Source organism: Stigmatopora argus, chromosome 9 (genome assembly GCF_051989625.1).
Source record: "Stigmatopora argus isolate UIUO_Sarg chromosome 9, RoL_Sarg_1.0, whole genome shotgun sequence".
Classification (NCBI taxonomy): Eukaryota; Metazoa; Chordata; class Actinopteri; order Syngnathiformes; family Syngnathidae; genus Stigmatopora; species Stigmatopora argus.
The window spans coordinates 1,548,070-1,564,453 of record NC_135395.1 but is presented as its reverse complement, the minus strand read 5'-3'; the positions used below and the strand labels follow the sequence as shown (position 1 = coordinate 1,564,453).

Here is a 16,384-nt window from a genome sequence, read left to right as displayed (position 1 = left end):
CACTTTGCAACCGATTTTCAAAGGACTGGAGATGGAGTAAGATAACTGCATGTATAAAAAAATATTAAAACTTTATTTTTGGTCAGCCTGAATCATAACCAAGTAAAATACCATTTTTTGAAAACATTTTTGTTAATAGGTGGGAAATTCTGATAGTTATGAATATTTTCGCAATGAATATCACATGGCAGTATAGTATTTTCTGTCGCAAGATGGCCGCCAGCTACTTACGCCACTGACTCCTTATAGTCATCTATCGTTATTAACGTGAGAGCTATGCTGTCACTCGTGTCAAAGCTAGCAAGCGAGTGTTGTTGCGACACACCGCGACTTGACCGCTAACATCGGGCTAGTTTGACAGTTTACACCTCGCGGTTTATAAAATAAACATTGATGTATGTGGGGCCAATAGTTTGTGGCATGCGACAGCTGGATTAAGTTGGGAAATTTGCTTTTAGAAAACACAAGTCGCAGCTCAAGGTAAAAGACATTGTGTGGCCGGATGGTCTTTGTTAAACGGTTGGTTAAGCGCTGCCCCCTCGACTAACTTTGATCCTTTTGCCAGGGAACTACCGGCTCCTTCACTCAGCATGCCATGCCACAATCAGCAAATGAACAATGTAAATCCCGGGCAGGAACACCCAATGAAGCAAGTACGCTTTGCCACAAACAGCAGCAGCAATGTGGCCGCTGTATTGCCCACTAGTGTCGAGGCAGGTGATGCCAGCAGCAGACAGCCTCTAAACCAGGACTCACTGGGACCCCAACTCAAACTCCTTCCACTCAATGACCAGATCCGAGAATTACAGACTATTATTAGAGACAAGTGAGTCACTGCTATTTGTGATGATTATCATTGCAATCCACCAATCTCTTCAGCAAAAATGATAATTGGTTAACTATTAAGGTTTGACTCATCAGAATCAACAATGCATTATTATTACAAGGCCTTTCAAATCAAGATGGCCCGTTTTTCACCAACAAGCTCACTTAATATACTTTATTTTGAGGAAAACATAACCTGCATTCATTTTTTACTTGCACAAATGATTTGGAGTTTGATTAATATTTAAAAAGCACGTATTAATGAACAGATTTATAGTCATGTTATTGAACACATCTATGTAAATATGTAAGATTGTAGCCAAACACACGTAGCATAGTTTTAGACAGTGTTGCGATCCTAATTTTGTTCATCGAAGAGCCAGGCTTTAAGATGATTGGCGAAGAGGTTTAGACAAGGAAGTTCACGTATGTTAATTTTTATTGAGTTCCAGTATGTGCGTCACTCTTTTTGAAGGGAACTACACAGTCACCTCTAGAGCCAGCCCTTGTTGTGTTGGATTTTTTTTTGTACAAAATCTTGCAGATAAAAAAATCCTGCAAACTGTTCTCTATATAACTAATTGCCCATAGAACAACCATTTTATTACCATAATTCTCCGCTGTGCCAGGGGCCAACCTGGACTCTCCATTCACTAGCAAGCTAGTGGTGAATAAGCTGTAAATTAGTAGTAATTACTCCACATTACATGTAAGGAGAGTTTAAAAAAGTTTCCATTTGTGAAAGACCTGCTTCATATATTTTTTCATGTGCTTGTAGGACCACCAGCAGAGGCGATTTTGTGTTTAGCGCCGACCGACTGGTACGATCATTCAGCACCATATTAATAATACAGTGCATTTGTGTTTTAATAATCTAATTGACCTATATTGTTCAACAGATAAGACTTGTAGTGGAAGAAGGCTTGAATCAATTGCCTTACTCAGAGTGCACTGTGACCACACCAACAGGTGAGAATCATAATTACTTAAGCTGCCATGGGTAACGATCAACATCCAGTGCATTGAAGACTGCTATTTTGATACATTCTCTCATGATTGCATAGATCTTTCTATGAGGTTCAAAGCTTGAGATGCTCATATTCCAAGTTTGATTTTGAATTTATCATTAAGGTAAAAAACAAGGGTGCCCACATTTTATACAGTTGTCTAATATAATTCTCTTCCGTTAGTGCGATAAACCTAGTTTAACTCCAGAAATGATACACTGTTTATCTGTTTGGGTGTATTAAAATGAAATTTCTTATGCAAACAACCAATGATTTATATATGATAATAAAATGTGCCCACATTTTTTTCATGCCACTATCTATTGTCTTTAGGTTATAAATATGACGGAGTGAAGTTTGAAAGAGGCAACTGCGGTGTCAGCATTATGAGAAGTGGTGAGTTTGAAACAGATCTGCAGTGCTACCAAAATGTGAAACCACTCAACTACTCATCCTGTCTTGTACACTTCAAGAGAACATAAGTCATAAATGGAACAAATGTGGTCTGATTTGACTCGTGTCGGCTGCCTCAATGCATCACTGGCCAAACAAAATGAAACAAAGAACAGTCTAAATTCAGTTGTTCTCAGTCATTGCCCAGGATTTAAGCAGTTATCTTCAAACATTTATTTCAAAGCAAATCTGTTTCCGTGGCTTACAAAAGGAACTGTACATGATAAAGGAGACACCATTATCATCCCTGTTGAGTTCCATGTGTCTTGGTCACAGGTGAAGCCATGGAACAGGGGCTGCGAGACTGCTGCCGCTCCATTCGCATCGGCAAAATTCTCATCCAAAGTGACGAAGAGACCCAGAAAGCCAAAGTTTACTATGCCAAGTTCCCTCCGGATATTTACAGAAGAAAAGTGCTGCTCATGTACCCCATCCTCAGTAAGTGGTACACACACACATGCAAAGTTCAATGCTGCACTTCAGTTTTCCCAACATGAGCTCGTGTCAATTATGCCATTACATGTGCAAGTTTTTTTTCTCAAGAATATCCGTCCACGTTGACCTTCACCACCAAGTCAACATTTCCACATCACTCGGGCAGACTCACCCTGCTCTGATAAATACAGCTCTTACAGAGGAAATAATTTCCTCTGTAAGAGCTGTATTTATCAGAGCAGGGTGAGTCTGCCCGAGTGATGTGGAAATGTTGACCTGGTGTATAATTTCAAATTATACACTACCTAGGCGATGGCCACCAGGCTGCAGAACATCATAATGAGAGCTGGGAAAAATTATCTTTTTTTTTTTTTTTTCTTCCTCTTTGCCTTTCACCACACACAAATGAGGGGAAAAAATGTATGCTGGTGACCTAGTCAGGTTAGAGGTTTATTTTAATGGGAAACTATTCAAAGGCATGTCAAGTGCACGGGTCACAACCAAAGACCTTTTTGAGATGATAACATAAGCAATTATACTCCACCTGTTTTTATGGTGATCTTATTGTTAACCTGAGTCATCTTTACAATGTGAAATTTGCATGAGGGCTGTTTTTAGTGTGTTGTTTGTGTGTATTGGCAGGCACTGGGAACACTGTGATTGAAGCTGTGAAGGTGCTGATCGAGCACGGAGTCCAGCCCAGACATATTATCCTCCTCAGCCTCTTCTCCACTCCTCACGGTACGTGAGTACAGCTGCATGTGCTTGTTTTTCATTTGCTTTTGTTTACCCAACAAGTCAGTCTTCAATCTCCCTCTGAGCATCTCCAGCTGATGTGTCATTGCTTTTATCCAAACGGTAACTGCATTGCTGGGTAGTGACTGCAGTTGGTAATTAGTCCTCTACGACACCATTCCTAAATGAATTTGTAAAGTTCCGCAACAATTTAATTTTGCCTGAGGAAAACTCATGATTAAAAACGGTTGGGTGTTGCGGTCTTCTTGCACATCATAAAATTCAAATTTTTATGAACTGAATTTTTATTTATTTAAATGTTGAATAACACCTGTATTCAATAAGGTGGAATATTTCAATAGTCATAATGACATGTCAAAGGTTTCCAATTTTCTAGGCAGTGTAAGTGATTAATGATGTCAAAAGACTCTCCTACTGTCACTAATCCCTTTTAAACGATGGAAAAAATGATGATACATTTTAGGTCCACTGACTATTTTACCAGAATTTAGTTTCGTTTTGACACGAGAACTCTTCTGGAAGAGGTGCGTTCCATTATTGATTCATGATAGTTAAGTCGAATCATCACAGATTTTAGAATCTAATTTTTTGTTTCAAGAGTTGAGCAAAACCAGTCAAAGAAAGTGTATTCAACCAACTTCTAAGAAAATATTGCTTTAGTAAAACTAATATTGGAAAAAAGAAAAGCATTACCACCAGTGTTAATACAGTAAGTGCATCAATTGCGAGGCATTTGTGCAATTACTAATGGCACATTGACACTTAGAGTTCTGTATTGGGGGAGCCAACTGTCCATTAAGCATAAATTGTTCATATTTTTAGACCTTTCTTTGCTTTTCACAGTTGAGCATGGTTCCTATCCTCTTAATAAGCTGTGGGCCACTTATACATTTAGATTCCTACAGACCGCAAAAAACACCAACATCCTGTTTAAACAGTGACTGACACAGAACGAAACCTAATGGTGAAGAATGAAAGTGAATCAAATCTGAAGGCTTTCGCTTTCTTCTCTTTAGGAGCCAAATCTATAATTCAGGAGTTCCCAGACATCACCATACTGGCAACAGAAGTTCACGCAGTGGCGCCAACACATTTTGGACAAAGGTATTTTGGCACCGATTAAATCCAGGACAAACTGAGTAACTTGAGCTTGCAACTGGCGTACATGTGTTTTTGTCAGCTTTATTTAAAATATTCCTGTTGTGCCAAATACTTTCTCCTCGAAAAAAAACAACAACTATTTATGCTTTTGATTATTTCTTCTTTTTCTCATATGGATTCAAACAATACTGAGCCATAATAACATCATTTTATTGTGGCTGCTGCCAGTGGTGATAAAACAAACAATTTATATTTGTAACATTTGTGACGGTACCAACTGAGAGAAACAACCTGAATATATAAAATACACCAAAGACCACTTTCAAATGAATCACGTTAGCTTTTGTATATACTGCGTCATGGGATAAAGAAAAAAAACAACGTTTTTTATTGTTAGACATCCAGGTTTCTGATACATAAAATATGCATCGCCAACGTATTTATAAATATACATGTCACATGATGGAGCAAAATATAGACAATATCCTGCAGCAGCTACGTCTCAACTCATTTTTAGCAATAAATAAGCATCATGAAACATCAACATTTTCTGAGGGGTTCGACGTGCACAAACATTAAAAATACACAGTATCAATGCGAAATTAAAACTGATATGGCCGTGTTATTCTAACAACGGTATTAGGTTGGTCCAACGGAGTAAAACTATCCTCATCAAGTCAAGTGTCAGTGAAGTAAAAAATCCTGGTTCCATTCAAGGCTTCACTTTTGTTTTCAATAAACTTTTACCACAAATATTTGTTTTTTTCCTCAAAACATTGGCATATCATGTGTTCAAAAAAACCCTTAGACCATGGATATAAAACAATACAAAAATCAGGAATGAGTTCTTTCAGGGCCATTGATGATGATATACATCTAATCCTATTTCATCCTTCTGTTGTGAATTTAAATTAGTTTGGCATTAGTAGACGTCCATCTAACCATTTTCCTATGAATCACAATAATCCTGACCTCTGGGGTGCCTATTGTATTGCACGTTTTGTTTTTTCCCCAACAATCAAACATAATATGTACAATATACTGCATTTCCTTATATCTTGGGGTGTCTATATGCACCACTAAATTTGTTGTTGTTCATCTCTGAGGAATCATAACAGGAATTTGCAAATGCGCTAGATTATCTTTTTTTTTTTACAAAATTGTACTGTATGCAGCTGAACGTATCTAATTATCCTCTATTAAATCATGTGTAGACGCCTGCCAGAACTTGACAATCTTAGATACATCAACACAAGTTTGTAGTCAACACATGGCTGATCAGCTGTTTGAGGGCGAGGTGGCGTACGTACACTGTTACATAGTCAACGCACATTCATACATTTACACATATGGAATATGTTCTCTTCAAAGAACATTATCAGTTTAAAAAAAATGCATATGCCATACAAAGGCCAAAAATAGATTGCATTGTGAGGCAGTTGTGTCTACCACTAGGTTGGAGCCTAGAGGTTCACAACACAATGAAAATGACTAATTGGTAACAAGGAAGTATAGGGTTCTAATAGTGAGACTTAGAATTATAGAATTTCAACTTTGGGGAATTATCATTTCTTGATCTTTCTATTCCAGAATGACTTTGTAATGATGAAAAACTATGAATGTACTAATTGAAGATTTGTACCTAAAAGATGGATACATTCAGGAAAATGGATCCCCACTACACAAGACAATATGTGTAAGGCTCAGGTTTAGTAAGTGGACATAAATAAGATGCGCTACTAGGTTACAAGACGTTCAGGTTACTCTGGAGTGATGCCTTTGCAAAATCTCACACGTTCAAACAATCACAAGAAATTGGAGTTAATCCTTGCGCAACCACAGGACCCCCTGAAATGTTCATTCTGTAGTTCACTTTGTAAGAGAAGAATAACATCCAAACATGGTGCGATGCTCAATTTAGGTCCATGACAGAGTTGCTGGAGAGCATCCACGTTTCGAGTGCACGTTCTCTCCTCTTCAATCTCTTGAACTATACACCAATGTCAATTGTTTAGTCCTCCATCTCTATGGTTACAGATGGGTCTTGATCCTCCCCTGTAATTGGAGGGATCAGGGAAGAGAACATAAACTACAAATTTTCTACAGCAGTTGTTCAAGTGTTGTATGATCCTGTGGCCGCCAGAGTGTGGTATTGATTCAATTATGTGTCCAGACTTCAAGTTGTCACGCTCGTTTATTTTGGGGAACTAGCTGTCTACATTTATTATGTCTCATCCATCCCACTTATTGTGCTAGTTCACTCATATGGAAAAAACAGGACACTGGTGAGACGTGTTGACTCAGGGTTAAAGTAGGATCATAAAAGATAAGGTGACGTTATAACAAAAGCAACATGTGACATCAGGATTCATTAGAATCCTGCTAAGGTTTAACTAGTAAATAATGTTATTGACCATTCAGTAGCTTTTAGTTTGAGTTTAATTAACAGCTAATTTATCAATGTGATACAACCGATACATTTGACTTAGTTTGAACTTCAATTAGTCACTTGTTTTGGATTCTGCTCTGCATTTACAATTTGTTAGTTATTTTTTATGGATCACTACCTAACAGAATTGATTTTGCCTTTAACATTAAATGCAATTTGTGATGCTCAATACAAAAAGGCATGATTAGTCAGTTCCAATGTCATGGACGAAACAATGTAGTAGTGTGAACACATATTGTTGAAAGACAACAACAGGATTTGCTGAATACGTGGGCCTATATCAGCAAAGGTTTGTGATCACATGGTGCGTTGCAGACCACCTCCAATTGGATTTAGGTTAAGCACGCCTCTGCACTTTATTCCCAGAACTCTTGTATTCTCTCCCTGTCCCTCTTAAACCGTAACTAGTAATTAATGAAGAATGGTTTTATTTGTGTCCCTTTTAATATATTCCAAATCAGATGTGAAAGTAGCCAAATTTCAAACTTGAGACATTTTTTAGAAGTGCTAAATTTGTCTTTAATAGCTAACAATAGTTAATGATCTTATTCGCTTCATAAAAAGATCAATCGATGACTGATTACAAATTATTAGTATTTTTTTAAGATTTAATTATGCTTCAGGCTTTTAACAATAAGTAAAATAAGGGGTTCATTTCGGAGTATTAGTTCAATACCCCTTTCCCCCTCAATCTTTAGCTTGTAAGACAGACTAAATTACCCCTTCAAACTACAAAAAAATATTTTGTTGACAATTTGCAAACTATTCAATCGACTCACCCCAACTTCCTTCCTCCGACGCGTCATCTGACTCCTCCCACATCTCGCCGTTTGCCAGTAAAGGGTTCTGACATTCATTCCGATTCTTCAAAGGAAAGTAGTGTCCATTCCCTTGACTGAAAATAACATGACGCAAAAAGACAATTAACTTTTTATTAAGGTCACCTATTCTGGTTCTCTTACAAAATAAAATGACGAGCATGAGAAATTAGCTCGAGGCACCAAATAATTTCGAAAATTTTGAATGATATCATGCGATAGTCAATTCGAAGCCCACCTTGTAAAAACAGGGATGAACCAAAGTCTCCTGTCTTTGCCGAAGACTTGCTGCAAATTTTTACGGAAGCCAACATTGAAGCCATGTCTATCAGGTCCGTTGACAAAAACTGGAAGTGAAAAGGCCTCTGGAACAAGTAAAATGTATTGAGTCAGAGCATGCTACATTCCTTTTACTAGTGTCATGCCTTTTTTTTCACATACCTAAGGTGGATCTGTTTTTCGCAACTAACCAACAGTGGTAACCAAAGAGGAACATGAGACTAACAAAAAACATGAGTGCCACAAACATGAGGAATAGGACATGGAATTTTGCTGGTCCGTTTGGCAAGTCCCCCTGGCAGACAGAATTAAATATGTCTAAATAGTGGTGTAAAAATGAACTGCTGATTTATGATACTTACCACCCAGAATTTTATAAAGTACTGAAAGACTGTGGCTGCTATGTATAAGCAGTACAGCATTGAATAGGAGAGAAAGAGCAGGAAAAACTTGTAGTTTGAAAATCCAACACAGTTGTTCACCCTAAAAAACAAATCAGATTATATAGTCAAAAACACTAATCCACTCATACTTTTTTAAATTGACTACAGATTAAATGAAAATTTACCAGGGGCAGTGGTGGTCCATTTTCAAAACACATCTGTGAAAGAAAATATAACATGTTTATGATACCCTCTTTGGGTTGTACTGGGTGCCACATAAATTTCACTACCCGGGTGGGGGGTGAAAATATTTATTTAAATATAAGATACTTTACTCAAATGATTTATATTTTGTATCTCCTTGACGCACCAAGGCAATACACTTTTTGCACAGCAACGCGCTCGTAACATAACAAACGAATTTAAATGAACTTGGATTACCAAGCAGACACACTCAAAAATAAATTTAATCTAACCTTACACTAAACTTAATTCTAATTTTGTTTTAAATTGTGATACCTTCTGCCGGCCGGGTTGGCTCTATTTGCTACACCCTGACTTTCAGATGCAACCTATCGAGGATTGTTTGCTTTTGTCTTCCCTTCAAAATATTCCGAAAATGATGCACGCAAATGTCCTCACAATAGGATAACGCACGACCACTTGCCAACTTGCCAGGGATGTAGTACTCCTCTCGTATTAGCGAACAAGCTCCGCCATTCTGCACTGACTAACTGGCAGAAAAAAACATTGAAAAAATGCAACGCTCCGCCCAGTGCTCGTAGAGACATGACACGAGGGAGTTGCGACCAGAAAGACAGTGCCGATGATGTCCTTATGAGCAGCCTCTCGCGTCCACATGCTCGTATATCAAAATTTGTCTCGTATCTCAAGATAAATATTTGCTTGAAATTTTACTCATATCTCAAATTGCTCGTATGTTGGGGTACTCGTATGTCGAGGTATTACTGTATTGGGGAGGAAAGAGGGACTTACATTTCACAGACAGAGCAGTGGTGACAACGGTCAGGCTTCAACACCTGGCAGCGGTCGCAGAACCTGATAGCTAGATACAAGAATACCAGTTGAGTGAAGGACATTTGAGCCAAGCGGGTCATTCTCCTCACGCAGCAGGCATCAGTGCTAATGAAAGAGCCAGCAGCTTATACGCTTTGCATCAGGATGCATTTTAACACACCCATTGCATTCAAGAAGATTGACTCTTGCTAATCCACTAGCCTTGTTGAAGGAGCATCTCATAAAAGAATAAGTAGAAGTTTACCTCCAGACTGTGCTCGGGTGTAGATGGGCAGTTTCTTGGCAATTTCTACCAAGATTTGTTTCTGTGCATCTGGTCTCTCCTCCATCTCGTACCTTTCCTTGTCCGAGTAAGACAGCTGAAACTATAGCAACAAAAACATCAGTTAGTGTTATATAATCCAAATAAAAATTTATCCAATAATACGCTTGTGATTTTGTGGTTACCTTCTTGCATGGGGATGCAACTGGGGTGAAAATGGACTTCCAGTAAGCCCAGGAAAACATTCCAAAGCAAACATGGAATACCGATAAGTAGGCCACTGCAAAAGACAATGTAATAAAGGTTTATGGTCATGTTTTCTATATTGTCCAAAATAGACGACTCACCCTTTTCCACTGTGTTTGACAGGGTGACTGCAGAAACAGGAAGAAAGAATATTTAGAGTATTCCAACAGGCGCCCACCTAATTCATAAATCAAATCTCTTATTTTTAAATGAGTACAGTAATTACTGGGCATCAAAGCGAGCCGGAAAAACAGGTTGAAACCAACAACCATAACAATAGACACTCTTGATCAAAAAACAAAGCTTTGTGGGTGTAAACATCATTACATTAGGGCTTTGCGTGATTATTAAAATCAGAAAACAAAATTCATAAAGGCTCGATCGATGACACTTCCGCATAGTTTGTTAATTCCTGCACTGTAAGAGAAATGTTGTGTACAGAGCTGTGCGGCAAAATGCGGTACATGTCTATGGTTTTAAATGGGGAAACGGTGGGAAGAAAACGATCACTTTTTAAATACTCACATAGGCAAAGCTGAAATACGTAAGCGTAATAGGACCACAGCACAACAGAAGCAATAATAAGAACAGGTATCCACGAGAAAACCCTTTGACAGCATCTTAAGCCCCTGGAGAGCGCCATACTCCATCGAAATGCGGCTCTCTGCGCTCGACATGACTTCCTGGGTTTTCTGCGTCGGCGTCATCGGCGCTCGATTTCAAAATTTAGTTTATGTAGTAATTTAAATACACTTATTATACAGCAGTACAATAGGGGGAAACTTAAATTTATTTAACATATTCCAACTTGCTAAACCAAAAATGTTAGTATTGAGCAAGTGCTGTATTCTGAAGCCACATGTCATAACAGAAATCACTTAGATATCATGTACTCAATGGTAGATTTCGCCCTTCATGTGTGCTCATAGAAACGGGCATGCTCGCTTGTCGGCCACTTTACGTCAGAGCCATTGTAGAAATTGAAACGTATATGTATATTCAGATATAGCTATAAATTGCTGAATTTTACACCGATAAAAATGGCTTGGTTTGCTATAGTTATCACTGCATACCTGTGAATTTTTTTAGAAGTTTCTAAAAATCCATCCTGTATCAAATCTAAGTTAATACGGGTTGTCATTAACCAAACGGTGTAAATTTTAAAGAATTCAGGGAGACAATATTTTATTGGCACAAATCACTCACCTCCTTTAGGTCCCCTGATGACCACCTGAGAAGTCCCCCGACACAAGATGGCCACCAGTACTCACGCTGCCGACCCACTTTTCGTGCATTTTGAGAGTGACCACTAGGGGACACTAATAGACTGTTTTAGACTACTAAATTCTTGCTTTTGAGCTGTTTGAAAATGAATGTTAATACTACACAACAATTATTTAAATAATTTGAGATTAGCAGCTCACCCCTGACTAGGCCTAGGAGAAGATACTGGAATTACAACTATACTTAAATGCAAATTAGATATTACACTACATTTTGGGAGGGATACTGCAGTGTACTGTTTTAATTTGGTGTGATAATCCTCTAATTTTCTTTAATTCCCCTCCATTTCAACAAGGCATTTTTGAATATTTCCTCCCCCTCTTTCTGAAGATGGAAAAATGACTATTAATAGTCGGACATGATTGTCGGCAACAATATGTATGCCACAATCAGTATTCTATTCAAGTATCGTTGGGGAATGGTTAACATGAACCACCATTCTAATTCCACCTGCCCTGTGAGATGACCTCGGTTACAGCGTCAAACTTCAGGCTTACATTTTCCCACTTTCAACATATTGTCTGGCACTCACTCTTAAAATAACAACATCCCTCCACCCTATTCCGTCTGTCCACCCTATACTGTTTGTCTGCCTCGCCATCACTTCAAGCGACCATGTCGGCTACAAGGTGGTGACAGTTACTCTCTGGTTCCTCCACACAGTGGAGACATCCATCCGTCGACACGCCAGCAAAGCCTCATCCACTATAAAGCCATTGTGTATAGGAAAACAGTAACGACCTTTTAATCAAAACATATGCCCTGAAGTTAAAGTACAAAATCAAACCAGCAGGTTCAGAGGCACTCCTTCACTTTAGAGGTGTGTGAGTGCAGTGTGATGAAGGTGCATTCAATGCCACCTTGGTGGGAGTCTACATAAACAGACAGTTAAGGGCTAAAGGAAAGCCTGTTTGGGCAAAGTTCATGCATGTCTGCATGGAAACAGAAGGGGCGTGGGGGGTATTGTGATATATCTCATAATACTATGAACGCTCATTACGTACTACCAAGATACAAAGGCAGCTCAAGTGTTTGGTCTTGAGCTGCAATCCACGTTCATGCCTTGAGGATCAAGTGGCACTTAGTATTTGGGTGTGTCATTTGACCCTTGAGACTCATGTCTTGATCTTCTTCTACTCTGCAGCTTTCAGAGGTATTAATAAATTTGACAAGTAGCACCCGGTTTTGTTCAATCTGGTCATCTGTTTATGGTGGGTTTAATTATGCGTTTTTGTGTTGGAGATTTTGGAACATCTTTTATTTGTAAGGAAAAAACAAGAAGTATTATTATGAATATCATATTGTCAGAAAATTGGTGACTCACATCCCTACGCTATTCTCACCCAATTCAGGTGGGCTGCAAATGAGACCATTTTCCCCCATTTGGGTACACGAATACGAGTTCACTTCAGTTGTGTTGTGCATTTAAAAACTGTTGCTTTTGCTGTTATTTTTTTCACAGGCACAAGATGCAGAACTGGATTTGATAGGATTTCCATTCCATTCCCTGCATGCTTGTGTGTCTGGACCAGAAATTCATCATGTCTGCATTCGTTTGAAGTCAATATGAAATTCATATTGGAAAGTCTGTTTTCATATTGACATTGGGGCATATCCAGGACATCATCAGTTCGCCCACACGACGTCATTCATACAAAAGGTAAGTGTATGAACATCAGACATGAGCACCGCACTAATTAGTGGGTCAAAACATTGCTGCAACTTCAAAGCACAAACCATTTGCAATCTCACATAAGACAGAAAAACACATTCTGCCTCTTAGACTCTTATAATAACACGGATGAAAATTTGCATGTGTCTTGTTGAACTTGGCCTATGAATAATGTATGCTCTTTAACTGGAATTCACACTTGGATATTGTCAGAATGGACATGGTGGACATCTGTACAGTTACTGGGTTGGTATGACATCACCAGACAGTATTCAGTGGAGCAAGAATTAGAAAAGATCTTAAATTTCTGCTTGCCGCATATTCACACGTAACAGTAGAACAAACAATGACAGGGTGGAGGAGGAATTGCTCACACCTCACCCTGCATGTGTGAAAATACATCTGCTCAAGGGTGGAGACCGGTGTGTCTGCAACAATCACAGTAATTTATTTACATGGCCGCGCCACGCCGAGGACACTAATTACACTGTCCGTTTTAGATTTTTCATTTCAAAAAGTCACGCTCTCACTCAAGGCTGATTTTGGGATCGCCATGAAATGATTCATGAATATCTTTTGTTAATTGTCATTGGCTACAAAATATGGAATCTTGATCAGTTTATATTTTAGGAATTCATTTGTACAATTTCTCCATTGCCGGTGTAATATTTAAGTTTCAAGTATTAATGATGGGAAAAATCAAGTTGGAAATGTGTAATTAGATCGTGTACTTAACAACATTCAAAACAAAAAGTGGAAGAGAAATAGATCACTGGCAATTTGTAATCTGATGTGTAACAATGCTTTTAGCCTCAATGCGTCTGTATATACTCCCTAATGTTAGATAATAATATTCACAAATATATTTGGGGTTTGCAGTAGTTTTGAATAGCAACTATAAAATAAAAAAAATAAAATATAAAAATAATTTAAAATATAGATATATATATAGTTCTAGTAACTGTGTTATTTTCAGTATATATATAGTGTATATATATAGTGGGTGTATATATATATATATATATATATATATATATAAAATCTATTTATTTATTTATTTTTAGTGAAAATAACACAGTTACTAGAACAATGAAATAAAACAACAATAAAACAGGAACATAATCTTGATTTCTGCTTTTATATTTTTGCTTTGTTTTTCGTATCCTTCTTAAATGCAAAAATCTGACTAACCATTTTCCAAACTCTGCATGGAAAAGTTCTGGAGTTATCCTTGCAGATGACATTCCTTAGCAGATACTTAAGAGATGTTTCCATCATTCAAGTCAGTCTGTGTGAGCGGAATAAATATAAAGAAAGACAGATTGGTTTGGGATAGGCATGTCAGAGTGAACGTTGATACAAAGATGTAATAGATGATGCATAAAAGTGTTGCAAAAAATAAAAGAATAATTTTTACCCCTAAACACAATCGAATGCACTAAAATATATGACCTGTATTACCAAAAACGAACATACAGGTAATGCCACCTGGGTCTTGTTGCTGTGAAAGTATCGCTTCGTTTTCTAGCTCTAATTATATAAGCTTGTCGCATTTCAGTATGAATGAACAAAATAAATTGTTCAAAGTTTAAGGCCCGCCTGGATTTGAGAACAGCTTTTAATTGAATAATATTCAAAATAATGACATCATTTAAAAGCCATTTATTTTTTTGGCATCGTCTGTCAAGACATATTTGTGTATTTATGTGCGTGGAATGTTTTTCATCAAAACCGGCTTTTATCAGTAGTGGAAAAGTGACTTCCATTGAAGGTCTTTCCACTGATGTCTTTTCAAAGTTCCATCTTTCCACTGGCAGTGTCATGTGTAGCCTGGCAGCTGACTTACTCTCCCTCACGCTGGATTCAATGTTACACTCGCAGTGCTGTCAAGAGCCACTCGCCAGACTGACAGCTGCTCGGAAAAACGTTGTCGTGGCTTCAGAGAGACCTTGCGAGTCCCCTCGTGACAGTAAAAACCTCCTCCAATCAGTGATGGCACAAAATATTCACACACACACACACACACACACCTCCAGTGACCCTCCCTGGCCTAGCAGCGTTTCAACAAATTTGAGAACTTGAGTCGCTTCATTAGGGCTGATGCAAGCGCAAGTATGTGTTAAAGTACGTGAATCAGTAACAGAATCAGAAAGAATGGTTTTTCTTGGATAGTCATGTAAGATGAAAATAATGAGTAACTGCTGATCCTGGCCCGTGTGCGGTCGATTGGTCGCCGGTCTTTTGGTCGGTGTCTTTTGGTCGCCGGTCTTTTGGTCGCGGTCTTTTGGTTGCCGGGACCGCGACAACGGGCGACCAAAAGACCGGCGACCAAAAGACCGGCGACCAAAAGACCGGCGACCAAAAGACCGGCGACCAAAAGACGGCGACCAAAAGACCAGCGACAAAACAAGGTAAAACAACACGGTCTACGCATCAATAAAAGCCAACAATGGCCGTGAGCAGTTTCACTGAGCCCACGTTCGAGTGTATGAGTTTATACGTACATGAGTTGTCCCCTTAGGAAGGTACGTCAGTCAGGGTCTTAACAAGTTCTCCAACAAAAAACAATAAAAGTCCGGGAAATTTGGAGCTTTTCTTTAGCCTAATAATTAATAGGGCATTAAGTATGACTAAATAGTAATTCGCAGTTTGTATTTAGGGAATTTGAGCAACGATTTAAATGGTAATTATCAATAACCTTCCGGGCGACCAAAAGACCGGCAACCAAAAGATCGGCGACCAAAAGATCGGCGACCAAAAGACCGGCGACCAATCGACCTTGTACCATCCTGGCCAGGCGGTCCATGTCCTGCCGTCCTTCTCAGCTCCATTTGCAAGTGATGAGCTACCTCCTCTTGTGTAAAAACCGCACTGCACGAACGTGCATGTCTAAAAATCATCCTGCCTATGAGGCAGTGCGGGGCAAAAACAAGCATTGTTTACGCAATTGTGTTTCTGTATCCATGACAATAAATTCAACCTCTCCGCTAGTCGTCAGGTGGCTGAACATGGACTTGACTAAAAGTGATGTCAGTGCATCTGTACAACGGAGAGCTTGGGCATGAAATGTGTGCCTTTGCACGAGAGCTCTGTGTTGAGTTAAGGATTAGGGGGGAATTAAAGTGCCAGTGTCACCCCCAAAGATATTCTCCATCTTTTAAAGTCACTTAAATAAGTTGAATCCCTACACATGGGCATCAGCAAGTGCTTTGTTACTTTGTATTTTCCATATTCATCAGCCAAGAAAAATATAGCAAAACCAGCAGTGCTAAATCAAAGTCTGTCCAGAAAAGAGAGGTGAAAGGAAGAGAATGCTACAGAAATGAAGGAGGGGTACACTTAAATCCATACCGCTCCCGTCTGTTTGGACCCCCAT

General features: G+C 38.7%; 2 protein-coding genes across 4 annotated transcripts; one reads left to right on the top strand and one right to left on the bottom strand.

Annotated features, from left to right (window-relative positions):
- Positions 1–278: 278 nt before the first annotated feature.
- On the top strand, positions 279–12,942 carry LOC144082105 (uracil phosphoribosyltransferase homolog). 3 transcript variants are annotated; one of them, XM_077608955.1, is made up of 9 exons: positions 279–480; positions 566–826; positions 1,604–1,646; positions 1,725–1,794; positions 2,166–2,228; positions 2,562–2,723; positions 3,363–3,461; positions 4,493–4,580; positions 12,799–12,942. In XM_077608955.1, the coding sequence occupies exons 2-9, from the start codon at positions 591–593 to the stop codon at positions 12,821–12,823; spliced, it is 786 nt and encodes a 261-aa protein (XP_077465081.1). In that variant the 5' UTR covers positions 279–480; positions 566–590; the 3' UTR covers positions 12,824–12,942. The 3 variants fall into 3 exon arrangements, with proteins under 3 accessions (XP_077465081.1, XP_077465080.1, XP_077465082.1); XM_077608954.1 differs by lacking the exon at positions 12,799–12,942 and adding an exon at positions 11,268–11,367; XM_077608956.1 differs by lacking the exon at positions 12,799–12,942 and having other exon boundaries at positions 4,493–5,797.
- LOC144082104 (palmitoyltransferase ZDHHC15B-like) lies at positions 4,639–10,740 on the bottom strand. Its single transcript, XM_077608953.1, has 11 exons — positions 10,578–10,740; positions 10,154–10,180; positions 9,992–10,086; positions 9,789–9,909; positions 9,503–9,572; positions 8,692–8,724; positions 8,486–8,606; positions 8,286–8,418; positions 8,083–8,209; positions 7,806–7,921; positions 4,639–6,632 (listed from the first exon to the last, which is right to left on the bottom strand). Exons 1-11 carry the CDS (start codon positions 10,693–10,695, stop codon positions 6,589–6,591), a joined length of 1,005 nt encoding a protein of 334 aa, XP_077465079.1. The 5' UTR covers positions 10,696–10,740; the 3' UTR covers positions 4,639–6,588.
- Positions 12,943–16,384: the final 3,442 nt, after the last annotated feature.

Excerpts from the sequence above, each read along its gene's own strand:
- LOC144082105 (XM_077608954.1), top strand. The coding sequence starts at position 591 with ATGCCATGCCACAATCAGCAAATGAACAATGTAAATCCCGGGCAGGAA. Across the intron at positions 2,229-2,561 it reads TGTCAGCATTATGAGAAGTG|GTGAAGCCATGGAACAGGGG; the intron begins GTGAGTTTGAAA and ends TCTTGGTCACAG. Across the intron at positions 3,462-4,492 it reads CCTCTTCTCCACTCCTCACG|GAGCCAAATCTATAATTCAG; the intron begins GTACGTGAGTAC and ends TCTTCTCTTTAG.
- LOC144082104 (XM_077608953.1), bottom strand. The coding sequence starts at position 10,695 with ATGGCGCTCTCCAGGGGCTTAAGATGCTGTCAAAGGGTTTTCTCGTGG. Across the intron at positions 10,181-10,577 it reads CGTATTTCAGCTTTGCCTAT|TCACCCTGTCAAACACAGTG; the intron begins GTGAGTATTTAA and ends CTGTTTCTGCAG. Across the intron at positions 8,419-8,485 it reads ACTTTATAAAATTCTGGGTG|GGGGACTTGCCAAACGGACC; the intron begins GTAAGTATCATA and ends TCTGTCTGCCAG.